Source organism: Nilaparvata lugens, chromosome 1 (genome assembly GCF_014356525.2).
Source record: "Nilaparvata lugens isolate BPH chromosome 1, ASM1435652v1, whole genome shotgun sequence".
Taxonomy (NCBI): domain Eukaryota; kingdom Metazoa; phylum Arthropoda; class Insecta; order Hemiptera; family Delphacidae; genus Nilaparvata; species Nilaparvata lugens.
Window position 1 is genome coordinate 22830711 of NC_052504.1, and position 27798 is coordinate 22858508.

Here is a 27798-nt window from a genome sequence, read left to right on the forward strand (position 1 = left end):
TGAAACCATTCCTAGATACGTTAAAAAGTCTGGTAGAATAGACGAGTGGCCAAAAAAGAAGAGTAGCTTACACAAATTAATGGAACTTGTCTATTGGAAAGGCTGAAGTAGCCATGGCTTATGGCTTCTTATGTTGTTTCAATAAATAAGTATCATTGAATCGTGTATAAGCCTCTTTCACATCCACCAACGCCAGACAACCTTCTAAGAAAGTGTTCCCAACAAAAAGTTGAAATATAATTTTGAAAAGCATCAATAACCTCTTCCTAACAATTATCGTTATTTATAAAATCACGTCACTTATACGGGCTACTTTTTTACAAAATAATAAAAACAATGTTATTACTTGTATTACCCTCTATTATTAAAAACTTTAAAATATTTCAACAACTAGTTTCGACCATTAACTTAGGTCATTTTCAAGTTGAAAATTTACATTTCATTGACAAAGTTATGGTCGATACTAGTCATTGAAATATTTTAAAGCTTTTAATAATAGATGGTACCTACTATAAGCTTTTATATTGTTTTTATTAATCGGTATTTATGTATGGGGCTCTATTATGTATTAACAATATTTTATATATTTATGATTGGCCGTGCTTTATATATTTATAATTGCCGTGCTTCCTGATCTTTGTCCTATATAAAAAGTAAGCATTGTCTTTGAGGCAGTGATTCTCAACAGGTGATCCACGAAAGCCCGCAGGAAGAAGAAAATGATAAGTAATTGAGTATAGAAAATGCCCAGTTAAAGCTGTCACACAAAAATTAGCAATTTATTAGTATTTTTAATAAATTTTATTTATATATCAAAATAAATCGTAATACGATTTTTTAAACACCTACAAACCAATGACCAGATTTTTAAAAGTTAGAGAACTTTTAGTACAGAAGAAACGGAATTTACTGCCTTTAGAAAGCATGTAAGATAATTATGATTTTCGCTAATGGTGATACTCCTTTTCTATTACACTTACAGTGTTGTGATAATATTATTATAACGAATCTAATTAGCCATATTTCAGGAAGCGTAACCCAGGTAATCGAATACCTGTACTTCGACGAGTCATTTTTAGGTCAAATTGTTTTATGTAGAGGGTCGATGAAACCATTCCTAGATACGTTAAAAAGTCTGGTAGAATAGACGAGTGGCCAAAAAAGAAGAGTAGCTTACACAAATTAATGGAACTTGTCTATTGGAAAGGCTGAAGTAGCCATGGCTTATGGCTTCTTATGTTGTTTCAATAAATAAGTATCATTGAATCGTGTATAAACCTCTTTCACATCCACCAACGCCAGACAACCTTCTAAGAAAGTGTTCCCAACAAAAAGTTGAAATATAATTTTGAAAAGCATCAATAACCTCTTCCTAACAATTATCGTTATTTATAAAATCACGTCACTTATATGGGCTACTTTTTTACAAAATAATAAAAACAATATAATTACTTGTATTACCCTCTATTATTAAAAACTTTAAAATATTTCAACAACTAGTTTCGACCATTAACTTAGGTCATTTTCAAGTTGAAAATTTACATTTCATTGACAAAGTTATGGTCGATACTAGTCATTGAAATATTTTAAAGTTTTTAATAATAGATGGTACTATAAGCTTTTATATTGTTTTTATTAATCGGTATTTATGTATGGGGCTCTATTATGTATTAACAATATTTTATATATTTATGATTGGCCGTGCTTTATATATTTATAATTGCCGTGCTTCCTGATCTTTGTCCTATATAAAAAGTAAGCATTGTCTTTGAGGCAGTGATTCTCAACAGGTGATCCACGAAAGCCCGCAGGAAGAAGAAAATGATAAGTAATTGAGTATAGAAAATGCCCAGTTAAATCTGTCAAACAAGATACATTAAAACTTGTTCAATGAGTAACTGAAGGTGGAAACTCGTCCAATCCGAATCTACTCCTTGACTGGAAGTAGTCTAACATGTGGGATTTCAGCTCAGAAATCATTTAGATATCATTGCTACTGAATGCTATTTAGTAAAATACAAATTTGAAACTGTATTCCAAAAACTCATGTACAAACAAGAAATTCGTGTAAAAAAGTTCAACTAATTATAAAATTTGTGTAGTGGTATATTTTGAACAAAAGGTGGTCCGCGGGTCCATCCATCAAAAGAGGGAATGTGTTTTCATGTTTACCAAGTCTCGTAAAATGGTCTGCGATTGGGTAATGGACCCGAATGAATGAGGAACCACTGCTTTAAGGCAAAACTCTAAATGTCTCACTAAAACATCACTGCTGCTGAACAATTATATATTATTTTTTGTAATCCTATTGTTATTTCACGAATCAATCTAGTCATAAATAGATAAATAATTTCATTTCTTCAACAGATTGTCTAAAAATGGTTACAATGAAAGCAATATAGATTAAATAAATAACAATAAAAAAATACTTGCTCATATAGTCTCGATATTAAAATATCGTATCAACAAGAGGAATAAAGTTTCTACTGAATGGAATATTATCACAGACACCACTAATAATTAGAGGCGACTACTAATAGAATACAAGAATAGAGAAAATATAGCACAGATTATCTTTTCTATACAAGTACGCATAGAATGCAACTAAGAAATATTAAGAACATTAGCAGTTGAAAATTGTGGATAGAATACCTAGATTAAATAAATAACTTAAACTCAACCATACAAAAGCCATAATGCCAAGTACTTGTGGAATAAATATTTGAAATTTTGTCCAATCTTTCAAAATGTTAGTTTACCCTAATAATATGTGAGTCAAGTGGAAGAGGATATCTTGTTGCCTCAACTTCGCTCAGAACACTAGTAATTTTTTAATGTGCAAAATAAAGGCATTTATCTATCTGTCATTTATCTACCTAATCTTGAACAACTACTAATGAAAATCTGGTGTGGCGCACTCACACAACTTTCCTTGCCGTTATGAAAATTGATCACCTGACGCTAGTGAACACGCGAATCTCAAGTCTACTATTCAAAGATCCAAGCCAGCTGGTGACAGGACAATAACGCTGGAGACACACGAAGTCTGCTATCTCTTCATAGTGAATGATTCAATAGGATCAACAGTTGCCAAAAGTTTGCAAATGAAATAATAACATTTTCTCGAATTTCGAGCTTATTTTAAATTTTAGGTGAAAATGTTATTAAACATTTATTGTAGAGATTTTCATGCTCAATCTTTTCCACTTAGAGAGATTGGTTTAAATTGTATCTGAAGCCTGATAATTGGAAATCTAAAATCAAACTTTGCATAGATGAGGCGGAGCTCCTGGAATTTTTACAGATATGAGACTTGTGGCAGTTGATAGAGCTTATCAATGACTATTCCAGGTATAAATTTGATCAAAATCGTTGGAGCCGTTTTTGAGAAAATCGCGAAAAACCATGTTTTTGACAACATTTCGTCATTTTAGCCGCCATCTTGAATTGCATTAGATCGAAATTGTTCGTGTCGGATCCTTATAGTGTAAGGACCTTAAGTTCCAAATTTCAAGTCATTCCGTTAATTGGGAGATAAGATATCGTGTACACAGACGCACATACACTCATGCACACACACACACACACACACACACACACACACAGACCAATACCCAAAAACCACTTTTTTGGACTCAGGGGACCTTGAAACGTATAGAAATTTACAAATTGGGGTACCTTAATTTTTTTCGGAAAGCAATACTTTCCTTACCTATGGTAATAGGGCAAGGAAAGTAAAAATTGATATGCATATCCTTACTCACAAATTTTGTTATAGACTTTCGCCATTAAAAATCAGTAAACAAAATGAAAGAAACACAAATTCTCGTTTTATTAATTTATTCCTTGATGGGCACATTTCTTGATACTCAATTCGATGAGATTTTGTCTAGGAAGCCAATACAAAATTACAACTTGAATATAAAATTATTTATTGGTATAATAAATATATGGTTTTAATGGATAACTCTTATAATACACATGATACAAGCTACCAATAGACGAATATAATCTTTGGTAGCACCTAAAATGGGATTGAATGTTCATAAATTTATAAGGAAAGAACTCAGCCTCAATAAATCAATCACCAAACTTAATAATCACAGATAAAGTAGTATTAAAACGTCGCAACAAAGACAATACGAATACCGAGTTATATTCGAATAGTATTTGTGTTGTCTTAGTAATAATAGAGTAGAAACTAGCTCATAGTAATACTACATTATCTTTGGTAGGCTTACAGTACAGAACTGGTTCAAACCCATATCAAATCGGTAGAGTGTTTGAGACACCTGACGTAACTGTCCTTGAGAACAATTTAGTGAAGAGTTTGAGACCTGTCTGACCACCTGGCACGTAATTCATGAGAAACCAGAGCAAACTGATGACCTGGGCAACAGCGAAGAGCAGCGTAAGTGGCGTGCTCTTGGGTCCCAGTGCAAAGTACAGTGTCGCAAACAAACTACCCAGGTACGAAACTGTGAATAGAATCCTCTCTCTTGAAAGCAGGTGCTTCAAGTGTTCTAAAGGGCCCCACAGGAAGGAGAAACTGAAACAAGTGTGAAAAGATACTAGGTTATTTCTAAATATTAATGAACATTCGATAGATTTTTTAAATATAAATATTCGTCCTACCAAAACGTTAATTCTCTTGCTAAATTTGACAACAGGAAGATGATGTAGTGAGCGGAGTTGCTACCTAAATTTAAATCTAAATTCTAACTTATGCTACCTAAGTTTAAAGAATGTACTCGGCATACTCTTAAGCCAAGTTTCGATTTGTATTCTTATTTTTTCATGAAATCAATATAGACAAAGCTTCTCCTCGTAATTTCGATAAATAGTCCAAGTCCAAATGGATGTCAAGTCCTTTTATTTAATGTTTCACAAAACATTATACAGCATACAGAAAATAAAGTTGGACTTACAATCAGCGTAGAGTTGTTAGATGTTGGAGAAGTGTTATTAATTTGAAAATTCCGTTCGATAACAGCACCTCATAACGAATGTAACCTACTAAGCGATGGAAAACGAATTGTGGAAGATGGTTTCGTGCTACTTACGCGGAGAGTTTTTGAAAAAATAATGAATAACCATGAATAGAGCATTTGTGATCAAAATTATATTAATCCATATGCATTTTCCAACAAGAAGGTTAATTTATCAAAAGTACCTAGCTGCATATTATTTGTGTAGGCCTATACGTCAGTGTTCACACAATAAAATCTTGGTTTCCAACAATCAATTACTATTCACAAAAATATCACATCCAGATATGTATTTACGTATTTGGTAAAGAATATTCCAAGAGTTTGTATATAGATAAAATTTAACTTGAAGGGTGTACTCAAGTAGACACTAACGTCCTAACGAACGGATGTATTTTCTCCTGGCTGAATTGTGTATATTTCTGCCCTCTTGCCCTGTATTATATGAAAAATGTTCAATATTTAGAATTATACTATTTGGATGATTCAATCGCTAAAGTTATGATGATCATGAATCATAGTTTGAACTTTGACTTTCTCAATTTTTATATGAGTATGAAATATTGTTCATATTTACCTTCCAATAAAGAATAAACTGCCCAAAGTATAGAGTAACGCGAACTTCCTAGCTTTGAACAGCAAAACTGGAATATACATAGCAGAAAAAGTGAAGCACACACCACTCATGACAACGCAAATGCAAAATCCGGTTATCCTCTGGAACTTTGTCTGAAACATCATAAAATTATTATGCAAAATTTGAGACTGTCGGGCAGATTGTGCATAACAAAATAACCAAACAAATAAACACTACAGCAGTCACACGGTCCTTGAACGATTTTTCTTGCTGATCGTTGGTGGGGGATTTCAGGAATCTCAGAACCACACTTCAAATCTATTTCTTTTTTTTGTATTTAACGTGCATTTGCACATAACTACTAACTTAAATTGTTTTTAATAAGAGTTTTTCTTGTCTCTTACTTCAACTAAAGTTTTCACAGATAATACTGATCAAAATGATTGTGTGCTCATTAATAAGTTTTTAATAAAACCCAATAATTCATTCTGTGGAAAAACACAGCTAACACTTGATAAAACTTCAGAAACATTTTTCAATATATGGTTCTAAAAAGTGTAGAAAATCGTATTTGATTGAAATATTCTACTAAACACGCACGCATTAAGAATCAAGAAAAAATGTAAGCTAAAAAGGTGATAAATTACTAAGATTCTTATTCTAAAAAACACTAAATAGGCTTCACGTTCAGCTTCCAAGACTATTGGTGCTTGAGATTCAGATATGATATCTCTGGTGAATCTAAGTCAATATATCTGAGACTGAGGGACAGATACGGTCTTGAGACTAGGCATGCAAGACTCTCCTACAATGCTGACATCATCAATGGGATTTCGCTTCAAATAAATGTAATGGCATGGAAATCTCATGAATGTGATGTAGCGGCATGGTAAACTGAAGTGAGACTAAGGCATCAGCTCCAACAAGTGTTTCACTGTCTTCACAGGAGCTAAACAAACGCTGCATTGATTCCATCTAGCACATAAGGGAGAGAATTGCTGTTTCACCAGAGGCATCATCAACACAATCGCTGAACGAGTCTAAGCAGACACAAGATGAGGGATTGCCAGCAAGGACCTTTACCGGTACTGCATATTTCGTAGATTGAAAAAAAGTATTATGAGGCTGATAATTGTTCCTCTAACATATTGTAAAAATTTTGTCTGGCACAATCCGTTTCTCCATCCAGATAAAATTGGCGAAAACTATTCCAGTTTTGAAAAAAAGGTGATCGAGGTAGCACTAACAATATCAATATTACCTTTATACGATATTTGAGACGATAATAGCATAGCAGTTGTATGAATTATTCTTTGAAAATATTAGTATGTCCGCAGGTATTCAGTGCTTTAGAGAGGAAAAGTCCACTGCTGAGGCTGTAGAATTTATATTTTTCAATGTAATATTGAGAGTTTGGAGGGGGGAGGCCTTGCTGGGCTGACACTTTCTGATCTCAACAACAAAATAATAGTCCTTTTTTGCTTCTCCACTTTGCTGGTCTAGAGCAGGCTGTTTTGACTGAAAATTGTTTGAGGTCACATGTAAGTTAAGTGAGTTGTGTGGTCCTCAAAGGCTCTGCATTGGGGGCCCTTCTGTTCTTATTAATGATGCTGCTCTCTCCAGACCAAAAATTTGTATGCTACGTGAATGACACCTCGTTGCAGAAAGTCCATTTCAGGCTGAATAGAGAGTTGTTCTTGATCAAGAGTCGAAGAGACTGTATCCCGGAGGCCGTTCATCGCATGTTCTTCTTTGTACACTGTGGGGTGGCGCCACCGAGGTAAAGGGATATTGCCAGGGCAGGAAAACGCCATAAGCATTGTGTTTGGGTTTGATTATCTGGCATATTGCAAGCCACTATTTGTAAAGGATCGCATTATATAGAATGATTGACCATGGCTTTCCAGAGGGGACTATCATCAGCATGACACTAAGAGCAGACAAAGGCCTGATTATTGCTAGAGGTTGAAGTTGTGATATTGACCATTTCACACTCAACTATTTTGCTGAGACATGTAATTTCAAACCCTATGACTTCGGACCATTATCTTGTAGGCATACAATCCTGATAACTGACCTCAGTACAGTTTATTCATTAGTTGGGGGCATGAGTTCACACTGATGGCCATTGTACCTGGCGTCAAATGTTCTTCTACCATCGATTTATCATGTTATTCTAATAATCAAGTTCAAAGTTATGACTGGGGATAACAGATAGCTGAAAGACAGTGGAGGGTAGCCTATTTGGATTGTAGCGGAAGGTACTTTTTCAAACTTTGCAAATAATTAGATAATTAGCAGTAGGCAAATTTAATATCTCTGAAAACTAGGTATTCGTATATTCATATTCTCGTATTCAAGTAGAACAATACAAATTTGATGTCTGATAGGTTAGGCTTTTGCTTTATAATCATTGTATTATTTAAAATTACTGAAATGGATTTTGATGGCATTTATTATTTTAAAAATACCCCATCGCAATAATAACAATTCGGAATGAAATCCTGTTGAGGTTACCCATCTAAATAAGAGTCGAATATTTATCTGAAATTGTTAACAATATCCAATATTGTTTAAGTATATTCAGAAGTTGTTTGTAATTTATTATTTCATCCCATATAGCTTTAATTTAATGCATTTCCTAATTTGATCTGTCAGACTAGCGTCGACTGTTTCCGTCCGAACCGAACAATCCCCAGCGTAGACATGAATAGATGAGTGTCTATTAGCCTACAGCAGACTTTATCGGCCGTATCTTTTGAATGGGATTACATCAGCTCGTCAAGTTTTCAGTTCGACAAGTCCCTATCTCTCGAAAAATCCACAGGTCTTTCTGAAAGCATCAATAACTTGATGTACTGAAAACTAGACGTACCGAAGTGTCCTACCTGGGCTGATTATTGATCAACTGAATTTTAAAATGAATGTCACCCTTTGAATCGAAATTGATCATTTGAAGGATTTTCTTGTGTTGTGTTGAATTCGTCTACCAAGGCTGGTTCCTGATCAACTGGATCTTCATGAAGTGAATGTGAGCTTTTGAATGGAAATGGATATTTTCCTACTAGTATTAATCATGAAAAAGATAATATTACAAGGTTTAAAAACAAACTGAAAAAGTATATTGTGGAATTGGAATTGTATAGTTATGAAGAATATTATAGTCCAACTCAATATGTATTTATGACTATCTATTGTTGATGTATTTCTTTTTACTTGTATTTATTTTATTTTGTTGAAAATAATAAATAAAGAAAGTCGCATTCATGTAAATTTCGATGTATGTTTTGAATAAAGAGATTGATTGATTGTGTTGTTTATGTAGATCTCACACCAGTACCGACTGACGGACGAACAGGGCCCGCCGCACCAGATGCGGTTCATGGTGACGCTGAAGCTGGGCGAAGAGGAGTATGCGGCCGACGGAGCCAGCATCAAGAAGGCGCAGCACGCCGCTGCAAGCAATGCACTCAAACTCACCAAGTACGACCATCCGCCGCCCAAGGCATTCAAGTCCAGGCTCACCAAGGGTCAGTACACCTCCAATATTCATCAACCAGTCTCACACATAGGTCTATGCTATGAACTTTTTAAAGGGTCAGTACAACTAACTAAATCAAGACCAATGTCCATCAACGATTCTTAATAGGAACTTTTTGAATTTAGATAAATCAACCGTGAAATATTCATATTAACTTGACTAGAATAAAAAATGTGTTTGTTTCCCTTGAGTTTTGAAGGTTATTGAAATTGTTGTTATGATGAAACCGACTTAGGGCCGTTTGCACTGTGAAAGCTTCAACTGAATTGAATCAACTAGTGGCTGCAACTAAAACACATTATAACAAACGTTGATTTGATATGAATTTATTAATCCAGTTTAAAATGAAGTTTCAAAGCATTGTAGGTTACGGCTTTTCCTATTGGTTGCTATAGTGAGGTCCACGTTATAATGACAGTATTTGATCAACTTTGGTTTTGCTATCCTTGTCTATCATTCGACAAAGTCGGTGGTACTATCCTTTTCTAGGTCCACAACGATACCAATTATGTTTTTGACAGTGTAGAAATATAATTAAATAATGCAGGAATCGGCATCGCTATTCTTCTATCTTTATCCACTGTCATTATAACGTGGACCTCACTATAGGCAACCAGGCAGGTTAGATCGTACTTGAAAATTGCTTTAAATTACGGTCTATTTTTGTGAACAACATTCAGTTTGGTTGGTTTCTTAAAATTTGAGTTATGTTGTCCTAGCCATGTTGAAGGAAAACTGCTACACTTGCAGTTTAGATATGGTTGAATTGATTCGAATGTTAGAAAATCATTTCTTAAATCTAGAATCATACGCTCAGAGGGATTGTTTGATAAGGATTTGATTGCTGACTCTATTTTGATAATAATTCTGTTTCTTTTTATTGTTGAAAGCTTCAACTCCATAGTGGGATCCTTAGCTTTGACTGTAACATTGATATTAGTTTCCTGGGTGGTTGCATTTTGAGTTGTATCGTGTAAAATACGCGATTCAGTAAGCGAGGTATCTCCATGGTCTGACATTGTGAGCTGAGGTTAAGATTTCAAAGATCATGTCAGAACTAACAAGAACAAGTAACTGAGTAACTGTCTAGCTGATAACACATACAGTGCACTCAAACCTACTGAATCTAATTTCTGTTAATGAGAGGAAGTGATACTGAAACGGTTGCGAAGTGCGTTGCAAACGAGAACGATACACAATGTGCAAGGAATGGAATAAGGAAGGTTGATACAGGCTTTGTTGTGGTCGTCTGCTTGGCTCCGTTGCGTGAGTAGCTCTCTCTCCTTCCTGCACTTGACGTTCATTGATTCACGTGACACTGATTAAACCGAATTTTGCCGATCATTAACGAGGTTCGATAGTTGATCGATTTTGAAATGGAAACAAGATCCAAAATGTCCGACTATGGCTTGGGTTGAAACTTTGAAATTCAATAACTTTTGAACCGTGCAATGCATTGAGTTGAAATAAACGGAATTTTCACTTTGAGTTCACACACTACCGAATCACACAGCTCAAAACAACGGGACTTTAACATTTAAAAACATCTAAATAACACGACACGTACAGACACTGACAATGAGCAGAATGCATTTCCAAAAAACACTGATCTAATCCGGACTCGAATAGGACCAATTATGGTGATTAGAAACAGAAATTTTACAAGTGGAGGACCGCGGGTGAACAAAAGAAAAGAGCTGTGTGATTATAAACGAAAACTTACTTGAAAAACTGAAGAAAACTGCAATTGAAACCGGGGCTTCAAAGTAGTAATGATGTTGTAGCCTCGAGCACTTCATGCCAACTGAAACTGGAGGCGGGAAGCTGCTTTTGGCTGCTTCCTTCTACGATGAAGAGGGAGGGGTGGGGGTAAGGAAGGAAATCACGATAACTGTCTTTACCAGTTTATTTATTTAGGTATCCACTTATTTATGTATATTTCTACTTTTTATCGATTTAGTTACAATTTCTGAAGGAAGCAACAGGTAAACCCCAAATGTGCTTCCTTAACACTAACAAAACATACAAATTCAATTCATATTCAAACAACAAAAAATGCATAATCGAAGAATAAAATAATGACAACTTGATGGTGGAGTAAATAATGATGTTGTATCCATTTCAGGGCCGATTTCCAGTACCAAACAACAACATGAGCTACACGAGGCGGAATGGGTCGGGTAGAGGGGCTCAGGGGAGATTCGGCCATCCCATGCACGACAACCAGGTATGTTGCACTTATCAACATGCCTTGCATAACAAGTAGGCCTATATTGTCGTAATTCAATTTTCAGTTGAATATTTATGTAATTTTCACATAAATCTTGAAATGATACCGCTTTTTCCATCTTCTAGTTATTGATTCCTGATGGGTAGCTGTTTTTGTGTTGAAAATTGATAAAGTCACAATCTGTTTTGTCTTATGATAATCTCAGTATGTTCATCTTTAGGCTACATTGATGCATTTCAACCAACCTGTTCACTTTTCTCACCAATTTCTCTAGAATTAGATTCTCTAGAATCAGATTGGTGATTAGAAACAGAAATTTTACAAGTGGAGGACCGCGGGTGAACAAAAGAAAAGAGCTGTGTGATTATAAACGAAAACTTACTTGAAAAACTGAAGAAAACTGCAATTGAAACCGGGGCTTCAAAGTAGTAATGATGTTGTAGCCTCGAGCACTTCATGCCAACTGAAACTGGAGGGGGGAAGCTGCTTTTGGCTGCTTCCTTCTACGATGAAGAGGGAGGGGTGGGGGTAAGGAAGGAAATCACGATAACTGTCTTTACCAACCGCCCACCTAAAACTACATCGGAGTTTTATCGAGGAAAATGTAATTGTTTATTTGAGATTTAGCACATATAAATACGAAGCGGATATCACACATACGATGCACACAAAGAGACTGTTACATATATGATTGTTACACGAAGCGGGGTAGACGATAATAGAAAATTTACACAAGGTTCAGAAGGGGCTGCCGAGATTTAGACTACTGGCAACACTATAAGTTTGTTCACAGGTCGGATGAGCGTACCGCCGGCTGTGCGGATTAACGCTACTCTTATTATTTTGTCTTGTCCAGGAAATACTTTCTCAATTTTACCAATAGGCCATAGTGTAGGTGCAGTGTTCAAATGTTTTATAAGCACAATTTGTCCAACTTTGATGTTTTCTGTTGGAGTTTTCCACTTATTTCGTTGAATGAGTGTTTGTAGATATTCAGATTTCCATCGACGCCAGAACGACTGTACTAATTGACGCAGGTGAGTCCAACGTTGCCGATTTGAGGTGGAGTCATTTAGAGGAAGCTCCACGGCCTGAAGCAGTGGATGACGGCTGTCATACGGAAGACAGGATCGTTTGAGACGTCCGCCCACCCTGAGAGAACCGGATGGATCGATGAATGGCGCTAGAGAGTGTAATTCTCGCGGCGGGTTTTCTCCCTTGTTGAGAAGCTTGAAGGTGTCAATGAAATAGAACTCTTGAGTAAGTTTGACAATACTCAATAGTGCTGCACGACATTCAGCAACAGACAGATGCGGAGAGGTGAGGTGCGCCGGTTGTGCTCTATGGCTGCGAAGATTGTGCCTGTGTGTTTCCTTCAGCTTACAATTTTTTATGAAGCGCAACACAAACGCAAATATACGTGTTGCTTTGTGAAGGTTGGAATATTTTTCAAAGAACTTAAGAGCGTGAGACTTCTCAACGGGGTTCGGTATGAAAGTGGTGTATTCAGTGATGCTCTCTCTCTTCACTGGGATGTTCAGTGTTGTCAGACCACATTCCGGGAAAACTATTATGTCAGCATTCTCTTTGGCAGCTCTTTCGATGATCGTTACAAAATGGTTGGCATTCCTGAGAAACAAATCTTTCGGTTTTTCGAAGCCGTCCCATTCTAAAGGCGCGTATTCAACTACAGCTGCCACATATTTATCTCGCCCACTGTTCAAATAGCCGCTTACTATAATTGATGTAGCAAATAGTGTGCAAGCCACTAGGAACAAAAGAAATAATCTTTGGAAGCTGCGTACTATTGATGTCATTTTTTTCATTGAAGAGTTTCGGTTTTCACCTAAAACCACATTCTGAGTTTTGAATGGTAACGCTACTTCATAACGACCTGAAGGCCACCGAGTTGTAGTTTCTGTGTATAGGTTTTCACAATACACATGAGACGGGTCTTCCTCAGCTTTGATAGATATCTCTTCGGTTTCCCAAGACTTTTGAAGCAACTGATTAACTGGTTCTACATAGGTTAGAAGGCTGGTAGCTAAATCTGATTGTGATGTGAGTTCATTAGAATTTATTTTTCCAATGATAACATGGCCAAAAACCGTGCTCAAGGCTCCTGGAGAATTTTGATAAAACTTTGTGACTTCGTGATCTTGAGCACATAGAGTATGAAGAAATGAGCCAGCTCCTATGAGCAAATCAATTTTACCTGACACATAGAATTTTTCATCAGCCAATTTCAGACTTGAAAAATGCTTAAAATCTTCAGCGTTCAATGAAACAGAGGGTTGATTACATGTTATGGCCGATAGCACTGTAGCTTTAGTATTCAACTTGAAATTCGGCTGAATCTGTGAAGAGATAGTTAAGTTAACCTCGCCCATTGTACTTGTTGTTTTAGTACCGATGCCAATGAGTTTTTGAGATAAATAAGTAGATTTCAAATTCAATTTATTTGCTAGCTCCTTTGTAACAGCGGTTATTTGTGAAGCTGAGTCTAGAATAGCTCGCGCAATATGTGGCTTATTGAAAGAGTCGAAAACAACAACATTAGCGGTGCCAAGTAGACATAGAGATGATTCTGAAATGGATAGACTTGAAGTGTTACACACAAAGGTGGCAGGGGTCTTTTCCTTCTGAGCATGCAATAATGTATGGTGGTTACTAGAATTGCATAGTTTACAAGTTTTTTGTGACTTGCACTTAACACGATTATGAGTTCCAAAACATTGAAAACATAGATTTTTTTGTTTGAGGAAATCATACTTTTGATCGACAGACAAATTGACAAATTGCTGGCATGAATAAATACTATGATCCTCTGATCCACACACAATACACTGAAGCGGTTTTAACTTGACAATTTGATTAAGTTCGACAGTTGAAGAATTATCACTTGCAACTAGTGAAAATCTCTTATCAGATTTATTTTCATTTGAGCGAGTAGACTTAGATTCAATATTTCTTGCGGATTGAAGTGTAGTTGAAGGGTTCACTAACTCATACATACGAGTTTTAGACACTAAAAAGTTCATTAGGTCTTCATATTTAGGAATGACATCAGCTATCTTACTTTCAAATTCAAGTCGAGTTCGTTTATCCAAATGGTTTAAACACAGCGATAACAGAATAAAGTCACTCAAATCGGGAAGCTGCTGTGTTTTGAGAGCAGAAATACAAACAGAATTAGTGTCAACAAATGTTCTTAATGACAAATAATCGGGCTTATCTATTTGCTTAAACTCTAGTAACTGATCGATGTAATACGAACATAATCTTCTTGGATTCGAGTATCTGTCACACAACTGAGTGTAGGCGATAAGATAATTTTCATTTGATAGAGACAAATGAGCTATCATTTGAGCGGCTGAGCCTGACACATTGGATTTCAGATAGTGAAATTTTTCTATATCTGAAAGTGATCTATTCGTATGAATAATCGCATTAAACATGTTCAAGAACTCGATCCATTGTTCAATATCACCATTAAAATTAAGCAGCTTTATTTGTGGTAAATTGATGTTAGAACTAGGATTGGTCTGCTGTACAGTTTCAATTGTTGGCTGTTTACAAAATGAAGTGTACCTTCCATAGAGTTCAAGAAACTTCTCGCCCATAACATCATAATTCTCATCAACTGAATCAGTTAATAAAGCAAGTTCTGTGATGTTGTCTTGAATTGATTCGAATGTTAGAAAATCATTTCTTAAATCTAGAATCATACGCTCAGAGGGATTGTTTGATAAGGATTTGATTGCTGACTCTATTTTGATAATAATTCTGTTTCTTTTTATTGTTGAAAGCTTCAACTCCATAGTGGGATCCTTAGCTTTGACTGTAACATTGATATTAGTTTCCTGGGTGGTTGCATTTTGAGTTGTATCGTGTAAAATACGCGATTCAGTAAGCGAGGTATCTCCATGGTCTGACATTGTGAGCTGAGGTTAAGATTTCAAAGATCATGTCAGAACTAACAAGAACAAGTAACTGAGTAACTGTCTAGCTGATAACACATACAGTGCACTCAAACCTACTGAATCTAATTTCTGTTAATGAGAGGAAGTGATACTGAAACGGTTGCGAAGTGCGTTGCAAACGAGAACGATACACAATGTGCAAGGAATGGAATAAGGAAGGTTGATACAGGCTTTGTTGTGGTCGTCTGCTTGGCTCCGTTGCGTGAGTAGCTCTCTCTCCTTCCTGCACTTGACGTTCATTGATTCACGTGACACTGATTAAACCGAATTTTGCCGATCATTAACGAGGTTCGATAGTTGATCGATTTTGAAATGGAAACAAGATCCAAAATGTCCGACTATGGCTTGGGTTGAAACTTTGAAATTCAATAACTTTTGAACCGTGCAATGCATTGAGTTGAAATAAACGGAATTTTCACTTTGAGTTCACACACTACCGAATCACACAGCTCAAAACAACGGGACTTTAACATTTAAAAACATCTAAATAACACGACACGTACAGACACTGACAATGAGCAGAATGCATTTCCAAAAAACACTGATCTAATCCGGACTCGAATAGGACCAATTATGGTGATTAGAAACAGAAATTTTACAAGTGGAGGACCGCGGGTGAACAAAAGAAAAGAGCTGTGTGATTATAAACGAAAACTTACTTGAAAAACTGAAGAAAACTGCAATTGAAACCGGGGCTTCAAAGTAGTAATGATGTTGTAGCCTCGAGCACTTCATGCCAACTGAAACTGGAGGCGGGAAGCTGCTTTTGGCTGCTTCCTTCTACGATGAAGAGGGAGGGGTGGGGGTAAGGAAGGAAATCACGATAACTGTCTTTACCAGTTTATTTATTTAGGTATCCACTTATTTATGTATATTTCTACTTTTTATCGATTTAGTTACAATTTCTGAAGGAAGCAACAGGTAAACCCCAAATGTGCTTCCTTAACACTAACAAAACATACAAATTCAATTCATATTCAAACAACAAAAAATGCATAATCGAAGAATAAAATAATGACAACTTGATGGTGGAGTAAATAATGATGTTGTATCCATTTCAGGGCCGATTTCAAGTACCAAACAACAACATGAGCTACACGAGGCGGAATGGGTCGGGTAGAGGGGCTCAGGGGAGATTCGGCCATCCCATGCACGACAACCAGGTATGTTGCACTTATCAACATGCCTTGCATAACAAGTAGGCCTATATTGTCGTAATTCAATTTTCAGTTGAATATTTATGTAATTTTCACATAAATCTTGAAATGATACCGCTTTTTCCATCTTCTAGTTATTGATTCCTGATGGGTAGCTGTTTTTGTGTTGAAAATTGATAAAGTCACAATCTGTTTTGTCTTATGATAATCTCAGTATGTTCATCTTTAGGCTACATTGATGCATTTCAACCAACCTGTTCACTTTTCTCACCAATTTCTCTAGAATTAGATTCTCTAGAATCAGATTGGTGATTAGAAACAGAAATTTTACAAGTGGAGGACCGCGGGTGAACAAAAGAAAAGAGCTGTGTGATTATAAACGAAAACTTACTTGAAAAACTGAAGAAAACTGCAATTGAAACCGGGGCTTCAAAGTAGTAATGATGTTGTAGCCTCGAGCACTTCATGCCAACTGAAACTGGAGGGGGGAAGCTGCTTTTGGCTGCTTCCTTCTACGATGAAGAGGGAGGGGTGGGGGTAAGGAAGGAAATCACGATAACTGTCTTTACCAACCGCCCACCTAAAACTACATGGGAGTTTTATCGAGGAAAATGTAATTGTTTATTTGAGATTTAGCACATATAAATACGAAGCGGATATCACACATACGATGCACACAAAGAGACTGTTACATATATGATTGTTACACAAAGCGGGGTAGACGATAATAGAAAATTTACACAAGGTTCAGAAGGGGCTGCCGAGATTTAGACTACTGGCAACACTATAAGTTTGTTCACAGGTCGGATGAGCGTACCGCCGGCTGTGCGGATTAACGCTACTCTTATTATTTTGTCTTGTCCAGGAAATACTTTCTCAATTTTACCAATAGGCCATAGTGTAGGTGCAGTGTTCAAATGTTTTATAAGCACAATTTGTCCAACTTTGATGTTTTCTGTTGGAGTTTTCCACTTATTTCGTTGAATGAGTGTTTGTAGATATTCAGATTTCCATCGACGCCAGAACGACTGTACTAATTGACGCAGGTGAGTCCAACGTTGCCGATTTGAGGTGGAGTCATTTAGAGGAAGCTCCACGGCCTGAAGCAGTGGATGACGGCTGTCATACGGAAGACAGGATCGTTTTAGACGTCCGCCCACCCTGAGAGAACCGGATGGATCGATGAATGGCGCTAGAGAGTGTAATTCTCGCGGCGGGTTTTCTCCCTTGTTGAGAAGCTTGAAGGTGTCAATGAAATAGAACTCTTGAGTAAGTTTGACAATACTCAATAGTGCTGCACGACATTCAGCAACAGACAGATGCGGAGAGGTGAGGTGCGCCGGTTGTGCTCTATGGCTGCGAAGATTGTGCCTGTGTGTTTCCTTCAGCTTACAATTTTTTATGAAGCGCAACACAAACGCAAATATACGTGTTGCTTTGTGAAGGTTGGAATATTTTTCAAAGAACTTAAGAGCGTGAGACTTCTCAACGGGGTTCGGTATGAAAGTGGTGAATACAGAGAGACCTTAGAAACAATATCTTCAAGACTAGGGAGGGGATATGTGTCAAGATGTGTGTATCGGTAATAGTTTGAGAATAGTCTATTACCATTCGCTTTTTGTGATTTTCGTTCTTCACTACAAATGCTTGAGCTCTCCAGGGAGACCTGCTTTCTTCAATAATTCCATCAGCTAGCAGTTTCTCAATTTCTTTCTCCATGAAACTAGTGTCTTCAAGAGAATGCTTTCGGGATTTAGTAATTATAGGTTTAATGTCTTTAGTTAAAAACTCAAAAAGTGGTGGAGGTTCTATCTTTGCTGGAGCCAGATAATTGATAGTCAATGGGGGTTTAGTTCCTCCAAATGAAACTCTAAGTTCAGAGTGTTGATTAAGTAAGTCATGTCCTACAATAACATTAGCACACAAATCAGGCAATACACTGAATTTTGTTTGGGGTAATGTTGACCTGAAAATTCTAAATGAGCTACACAATAAAAGGAAATGTTCTTTCTTAGTGATGTTGAAGCCATGGACACTGCACCAGTTGTAGGGTACATTTCAAGTCCACATTTTTTAGCAAAACAGTGTGAAATAAATGTCTCAGAGCTTCCTGTATCTATCAAAGCCGAAGTAGGAATATTGTTTACCTGAGCTTGTACTGTAGCATTTTCAAGAACAGTAGAGGCTGCAATAAGCGCCGAAGATGAAGAAGTTTTAGTAGATTTGCAGACATTTTTCCAATGACCGATTTTCTGGCATTTTTCGCATGAGTCATTTAGTGCAGGGCACTGCTGACATGTTTTATGTCACTGACGACCACAAAAATAACATTTTTGAAAACTTGAGCTTCCAGTTTTTACAGCTGACAAATTTGTTTCTTTATATGAATTTTCTGAAGAATTATTTGAAGTGGCATTAAGAGTTATTTCAGGAGAGTAAGAAGCTGATTGATTTCTGGCAGATTCCAAGGCACGTGCTTCTTCAATAGCTTCATCAAGAGTTAGCTTGTCAAACTCCAAAAGTCTCAGTCTTATCTGATGAGAGCTGAGGCCCTGGATAAATGAATCACGAATGTATGTTTTCCTATGAGTTTCAGAATCAACATCTGCAAACCCACAATTCTTACTCAGTTGTTGTAAAGCTTGATTATATTGGTCAATTGTCTCATCTGAAGACTGTTTTCTAGTTGCCAATTTATGTCTAGCGAATATTTCATTTATTGGTTTCACATATGCAGATTTTAGTGCGTCAATAGCCGAAGTATATGAATTTTTGTCGGCAATTGTTTGATAAACAGAATGAGATAGAAAGTTGGTAAGCAACCGCAACTTACTTTCATCATCGATGTCTTCTTCGTCAAAAGATGTGATGAAATTCTCAAAAGTCTTTAGCCAGAAGTTCCATTCTTGTAGAGCTGTTGGAGAATTCGGATCACCATCAAACTTGTCTGGTTTCAAAAATTTGTCCATCGTAACGTGAATCCAAGGTCAGGGCAGTGGACTGTGAATGATATTTGTTATAAATACCTACACATAAATCTTTGAATTCTGTGCATAAAAATACTGATAGCTTGAAGTGTGGTAAGTACGCCAATAAAAGACTAAATGAATCAACAAGATGAGATTTAATAACAATAAAATAATAATAGGCAGATGGCCACATACGAAAACAATTGTAAGTAGATTGAGTCAAATATCTTGGGATCAATAAAATAATAATAGGCAGATGGCCACATACAAAAACAATTGTAAGTAGATTGAGTCAAATATCTTGGGATAATTACAACATGATAAAACGTTAGAGAAATACAAAATTTAAATGAGATTAGGTCAATGACATTAATGACCATTGAAGTCTGACAATAATCGAAAAGGTAATATTAATGATACCTGAATGGCGAATATAAATTGAGTGCTATAATGAAAGTTATTGCTGCAAAGTTCAATCTTAATGATTTACAAAAGGAATAATAATAAATGACAATGATTTACAAAAGGAATAAAAAATGACAATAAGCTGTAAATAGTGCTCAACAAGTAAAATACATAAAAATATATGCGGCATAGGCCTTCAATGATTTGAATGTCAAGATAGACATCAATGGAACAATAAATAGGCGTCAGTGGCCTTAGAAAATCACTTGTAAGCCAAGGGTAGCTGTCAAATCCAATGAAATAGTTGCTACTATTGAATACAATTATATAGGCGTCAGTGGCCTCAGAAAATCACTTGTAAAGCCAAGGGTAGCTGTTAAATACAATGAATTAATAGGCGTCGTTGGCCTTAGTGAATCACTTGTAAAGCCAAGGGTAGCTGTCAAATCCAATGAATTAATAGGCGTCGGTGGCCTTAGTGAATTGAATGTCAAGAAAGACATCAATAGAATGATAAGTAGGCGTCAGTGGCCTTAGAAAATCACTTGTAAAGCCAAGGGTAGCTGTCAAGTCCAATGAATTAGTTGGCATCGGTGGCCTTAGTGAATTGAATGTCAAGATAGACATCAACAAAACAATTAAGTAACACATAAGTAAATGAAAATTGAATAGAACGATTTACGTAACCTGAATAAAATTTTGAAGAGGAGATGCAGCCAGGCAGACAGGCAATGATTCCGCAATACCCACAGGAACAGGACATCAGCAAGCGATGATGTGTTCTGGCCATGCAATGACAAACATGGAAGCGTCCACCACAGCAGGCAAATCCCCCAGTGGAAATGAGAACAGGAGCAAGTAGAATTCCAAACGAATAATCTGACCTTCAAGTTGTTGAATTTTTTGAATGATTTCCAAACGGTAGAGATGATGAACTTGAAAGTTTGAGTTTCAAGAGGTGAAGCCAATCGTTAGAAGAATGGCAATTGAAGCCCACACGAGGTTGTGAACTTGACAAAGTTTATCCGCGTAAATATGCGAAGAAATCGATGAATAGTTGAATCACAGTTGAAGAATAGAACAAACGAATTAATTTGCAGAAGTAATTCACACTTTAAGAACGTTCCGTAGATCAAATAAATAGCGATGAACGCCCACACGAGGTTGCAATTTTTGACAAAGTTTATCAAAAGTAAATATGTGAAGCAATCGATGAATAATTGAATCACAATTGAAGAATAGAATAAATGAATTAATTCGCAGAAGTAATTCACACTTAAAAACATTTCATAGGTCCGATGAATATGGATAAAAGGTTTAGACCGAAAGCGTAAATGCGCTCTCGACTAAGAACCAATGCAAAAGACAAGAAGACGCTACAATGCTGGTCAGAAAAAGGAAGATGCCGGATGTGTTTGAAACGTAAGCAACACGTTTACAGACGTTTGGTGAAAAAGTAACAAATATCTAGAAAGTAAGATGCCTAAAGACAAAATAAATTCCAAAAAATCGAATAGTACAAATATTAAAATTGCAACGGCAAATAATCCGATGAAAAATACGAATAATATAGGAAACCAACTTGATTAGAGCAGTGGGGCAAAGAACCGTGACTGTGACATCACTGGTCAGCGCGGATGGACAAAATGACGACATGATGTCTACGTAGTAGCGGAACGAGTAACAAGTGGAACCGTTCCAATAAATGCTTTGTCAGATTTTACATAAACTGGGCCCCTTGTGTCATACGGGGGTATGGCACAATAAGAAAAAGTAAGAAATATGTAAAATCTGGCAAGGCAATTGGAAATTGAAAACTGGGCCCCATGTGAGAACCAGGGAAAAAAAAAACAATGAAACCTAAAAATACAACATGAACCATAAGAGCAAGGGGATTAACTAGAATCCTCATCAATGGGAAGAGGTGCTAAACTTGAAATAGCTCTCTTAAAAGTGCCAGAGGGAGTGAGAACAGTGACAACTCGAACCTTGTTGTCCTTACCGGGATGAACTTCAGTAATGCGCGTCAGCTTCCAAGTGGACTGCGCGGAACCAGGATCCTTCAAGATGACAACCGTACCGACCTTCAAATTTTCATAATTGTTTAGCCATTTGCCTTTTTTCTGAAGAGTGGTTGAGGAGTGGGTCTTTTTTCTGAAGAGTGGTGGAGAAAAAGTACAAGATTTGGGGCCGCCTACACGAATGGAAATAGGACTGGCGTAATCCAAACCACAATTGTAAAAGGGAAAATTAGCCTGAACACGGGCCACTGGTAAACTACCCATGATTTGCTCAGAACGAAGAGCCGAAAAGCGAAAACACATTATGCAATGCCGCAATACACTTTTGATGGTGCGATGGATGGAGAGAAACCAAAATCGTTGTCTTACACTGGCCATGGTGGCCTGCACACCAGCATGACTTAGACGACGATGGTGAGCAACAATCAATGCACGAGTGAACTTGTGATTGCTGGGCAACAATATTTGATGTTTATAATCAAATGAGGCATTTGCATTTTGCAAACGTCCACCAACTCTGAGCAGTGAATCTGAGTGAATGAATGGTGACAAGGCTTTAATAGAGCTATTAGGCAATAGCTCCTGATTTTGACACAATGCTTCAAGTTCAGCAGAGAAGGCCTCTTCTTGAATGGATTTGAAGATACAATTTTCAGCTTCTGAAATTTCAGAGATAGCTAATTGACCAAAGCGTGGAGTGACTGAATTTTGTTTCCTACAATTATGAATGAACCGTAGAACATACGCCGTAGTACGAACAGTTTTGTGATAGGTGGAGCAACTATTAATTATGCCTGAGATAACATCATTGTGAGAAGAAGTGGTAGCTAATACCTGAACTGATTGAGAACTGATTTCCTGAACTGGTTTCTGAACTGATTTCTCTAACTGATGAGAGACATCATTTGAAGTTAGAAAATTCGACATGACCCTACGGGGAGCGGCCACAGGTGGAGCGGGGAGGCACGAATGAGGTGCTGCAATAGGACGAATAGCTTTACAAGAACCAAATATGACCCAACCTAGACTGGTTTTCTGAAGGATGGGAGCGTTTTGAGCTAGATACAATTTACCAGGCTGAAGAACAGATGCAAATATGCCAGCACCAAGTAACAGATCTACAGGCTTAGGCTGATCAAACAATGGATCCGCTAATTTGAGTTCAACAGGAATTGAAATTTTAGAAAGATCAATGTTCACACTAGGAACATTAGATGATATGCTATCAACTACAATACAATTTTCTTCAACCGACCACGAACGATCAGATGAAGACAAGCAAGCTGAATGAAAAATAGATGATTTGGTCTTATTCTCACCTACACTATGAATCAAAGTGTCCGAATACAAAGTAACAAGTGACAATTTTTCAGCCAACCTAGTTGACATCAAATTACAATCAGAGCAAGAATCTAAAAGCGCGGTTGCTTTAATAAATTCCCCACTAGAAGATTGAACCAAAACTTCGGCAGTAGGTAACAAAGCGACAGTTGATTGCTGTTGCAAACACAGTGACGAAGTGGAGCTCATTGTGACATGAGAGTTCTTCTGAGGCTGTTCTGCATGAGAAACAGCTTGCTTAGTTGTTTCAGCATTCTGAACCATGACGGAATTCAAAACAGCATTCTTACCCTTGGAGGGAGCAAAAGATTGAGAATGAATAACATTTGAAGTTACCTTATCCTTAGAAGTAGGCTGGGTGTCTCGTGATTGAGGATACGACCTATGAAGAACAGTGTGGTGACTCTTGCCACAAAGTGTACACGATTTGTCCGAACAAACATGATTGGGTGCGAAAGGCTTGAGGCAATTATAACATAACCTTTTGTCACGGACAGCATTCCAACGATCAGTAACCTGCAACTTCAATAATTCATTACAACGATTTGGAAAATGACCAACAGAATTACAAAAACTACAAGGTGACATAGAAGAGGTAGTAACCTGCATCCTAGCTTGAACATTCGATTGATTTTGATTGAACTTCGGCTTGCTATCAGCACCAACCGAGTTGGCTATACTTTGCTATACATTTCCTTGATGATGGTTAACTGAGCTTGAAGCAACAGCTACCATGATTTTGCATTGTGATTCCAAAAAATTCCAAAATTTATCAATGGTGGGAATGTCGTGTATACCAACACTCTTTTCCCATTCTCGAACAGTAGCAGTATCCAACTGCAACAACATTTTGTGCATGTACAATAAGTCCTTGATTTGGACTCCAAGTTGAAGCGCTTCGAGCGCGGTAATGTGGGACTTGCAAAAGTCAATGAATGCCCATAATGATTGCGGACAGTTACGCTTTATGGTAGGTGGAGATTCAATTGCCGTGACGTGCCTGGCAGCAATTAATCTCTTATTGTCATACCTCTCCCTTAAGAGGTTCCAAGCAAGCTGAAAACCATTTTCGTCAGCTTCAATGTGTTCCACTCTAGCAAGAGCTTCACCACTGAGTGATTGACGAAGATAGAAAAATTTCAATGAGTCATTAATATTATCTTGATTACCAATAATATTGGTAAAAGCACTTGAGAATGCTTGCCATTTTGAAAGCTCCCCATTGAAGCGTGGAAGCGGAATCTGAGGCAACTGAAAATTTGCCAAATGTGAGTTTTGAGATGTTGGCCGCTGGGAAGCACCAGCAGTGGCCTCATTGTTGCGTTGTCTGCTTTCAAAAGCAGTTAATGCAGCGTTTGCCTTAGAGGTAATGGAGATAAACTTATTAAGTATCTCAAAATGAGTTGAAGTGTCTTGTGCTTGCAACTCTGAATTCCATAACTGTTCATGAATTTTATCATACTTAATTCTAAGTGAACCTAGTTCGTTCTTGACAGTCAACAATTGATAATAAGTGGCTTCAGTGTCCACAACATAATCGCTATAGCTGGTTATGAACCAATCTATTTCGTGGTGTAAATTGTCTCTTGTATTGAAAAGAGCAGAAGGCTCAGGAAGTGAATCTTCCTCATGATCGGACATGCTTAAAAACTAACAGAAAAACCTGAGTGAACGAAACGATGCTGCACTGTAGCAATGCGATTGCTGCGCCAACAAGCAACTTTGGGCGCTGGTCCAGTACGCAGAGGGGCACGCCTGTGCATTTGAGGCAAGTTGTATCAAGCTTGCTGTGCGGCGAGTCAAGTAGCGAGCTCGCAAGGCAGTGTAGTTTGCTGTGTGTTGTTTTCTCAATGCGCAATAGCCATCTGTGACCAGTTCAGTGCGGTTCAGTCTCTCAGGGTACAAGATAGTTGATAGCTGGTGCAGACACGTCGCAGCGTGCTTTGAGTTGCAGCCAGTACTGAAAATTTGAAACAAGTGTGTGAATGCTTAATATTAAACAATATAAACATACAAAGGTACAATGGAATAAAATATACTCTAGAGTGGGACCTAATCATTGGCGTCAAGCTAGACTATTAGGCACACAGTCACTGAAACCCTAAGGTTCAATGGACCAAGAAATGGGTAATAAAAATTAACAATTATCCTAGGTAAGCACTAGATCAAAAATGAACGGGCTGGAGGACCAATTTTTATCCAATTGGTCCAATTAACAATTATCCCAGATAAACACTGGATCAAGAAATCTGGCCCGGATGAACCAATTTTTATGACAGAATCCAAGGTCAGGGCAGTGGACTGTGAATGATAGTTGTTATAAATACCTACAAATAAATCTTTGAATTCTGTGCATAAAAATACTGATAGCTTGAAGTGTGGTAAGTACGCCAATAAAAGACTAAATGAATCAACAAGATGAGATTTAATAACAATAAAATAATAATAGGCAGATGGCCACATACGAAAACAATTGTAAGTAGATTGAGTCAAATATCTTGGGATCAATAAAATAATAATAGGCAGACGGCCACATACAAAAACAATTGTAAGTAGATTGAGTCAAATATCTTGGGATAATTACAACATGATAAAACGTTAGAGAAATACAAAATTTAAATGAGATTAGGTCAATGACATTAATGACCATTGAAGTCTGACAATAATCGAAAAGGTAATATTAATGATACCTGAATGGCGAATATAAATTGAGTGCTATAATGAAAGTTATTGCTGCAAAGTTCAATCTTAATGATTTACAAAAGGAATAATAATAAATGACAATGATTTACAAAAGGAATAAAAAATGACAATAAGCTGTAAATAGTGCTCAACAAGTAAAATACATAAAAATATATGCGGCATAGGCCTTCAGTGATTTGAATGTCAAGATAGACATCAATCGAATGATAAATAGGCGTCAGTGGCCTTAGAAAATCACTTGTAAAGCCAAGGGTAGCTGTCAAATCCAATGAAATAGTTGCTACTATTGAATACAATTATATAGGCGTCAGTGGCCTCAGAAAATCACTTGTAAAGCCAAGGGTAGCTGTCAAATCCAATGAATTAGTTGGCGTCAGTGGCCTTAGTGAATTGAATGTCAAGATAGACATCAACAAAACAATTAAGTAACACATAAGTGAATGAAAATTGAATAGAACGATTTACGTAACCTGAATAAAATTTTGAAGAGGAGATGCAGACAGGCAATGACTCCGCAATACCCACAGGAACAGGACATCAGCAAGCGATGACGTGATCTGGCCATGTGATGACAAACATGGAAGCGTCCATCACAGCAGGCAAATCCCCCAGTGGAAATGAGAACAGGAGCAAGTAGAATTCCAAACGAATAATCTGACCTTCAAGTTGTTGAATTTTTTGAATGATTTCCAAACGGTAGAGATGATGAACTTGAAAGTTTGAGTTTCAAGAGGTGAAGCCAATCATTAGAAGAATGGCAATTGAAGCCCACACGAGGTTGTGAACTTGACAAAGTTTATCCGCGTAAATATGCGAAGAAATCGATGAATAGTAGAATCACAGTTGAAGAATAGAACAAACGAATTAATTTGCAGAAGTAATTCACACTTTAAGAACGTTCCGTAGATCAAATAAATAGCGATGAACGCCCACACGAGGTTGCAATTTTTGACAAGTTTATCAGAGCAAATATGCAAAGCAATCGATGAATAATTGAATCACAATTGAAGAATAGAATAAATGAATTAATTTGCAGAAGTAATTCACACTTAAAAAACGTTCCGTAGATCAAATAAATAGCGATGAATGCCCACACGAGGTTGCAATTTTTGACAAAGTTTATCAAAAGTAAATATGCGAAGCAATCTATGAATAATTGAATCACAATTGAAGAATAGAATAAATGAATTAATTTGCAGAAGTAATTCACACTTTAAAAACGTTCCGTAGATCAAATAAATAGCGATAAACGCCCACACGAGGTTGCAATTTTTGACAAAGTTTATCAGAGCAAATATGCGAAGCAATCGATGAATAATTGAATCACAATTGAAGAATAGAATAAATGAATTAATTTGCAGAAGTAATTCACACTTAAAAACGTTTCATAGGTCCGATGAATATGGATAAAAGGTTTAGACCGAAAGCGTAAATGCGCTCTCGACTAAGAACCAATGCAAAAGACAAGAAGACGCTACAATGCTGGTCAGAAAAAGGAAGATGCCGGATGTGTTTGAAACGTAAGCAACACGTTTACAGACGTTTGGTGAAAAAGTAACAAATATCTAGAAAGTGAGATGCCTAAAGACAAAATAAATTCCAAAAAATCGAATAGTACAAATATTAAAATTGCAACGGCAAATAATCTGACGAAAAATACGAATAATATAGGAAACCAACTTGATTAGAGCAGTGGGGCAAAGAACCGTGACTGTGACATCACTGGTCACCGCGGACGGACAAAATGACGACATGATGTCTACGTAGTAGCGGAACAAGTAACAAGTGGAACCGTTCCAATAAATGCTTTGTCAGATTTTACAGATGATTTAGATTACTGATCAATAAATTGTAATGAAAAACCTCTGCATTCTAGGCTTTAT

At 36.9% G+C, this 27798-nt stretch overlaps 1 protein-coding gene across 1 annotated transcript; it reads right to left on the reverse strand.

Annotated features, from left to right (window-relative positions):
* Positions 1–3810: 3810 nt before the first annotated feature.
* LOC111047035 (protein transport protein SFT2) lies at positions 3811–23727 on the reverse strand. Its single transcript, XM_039422820.1, has 5 exons — positions 23704–23727; positions 19080–19081; positions 7460–7464; positions 5566–5717; positions 3811–4549 (listed from the first exon to the last, which is right to left on the reverse strand). Exons 3-5 carry the CDS (start codon positions 7460–7462, stop codon positions 4267–4269), a joined length of 438 nt encoding a protein of 145 aa, XP_039278754.1. The 5' UTR covers positions 7463–7464; positions 19080–19081; positions 23704–23727; the 3' UTR covers positions 3811–4266.
* Between the last annotated feature and the right edge of the window lie 4071 nt (positions 23728–27798).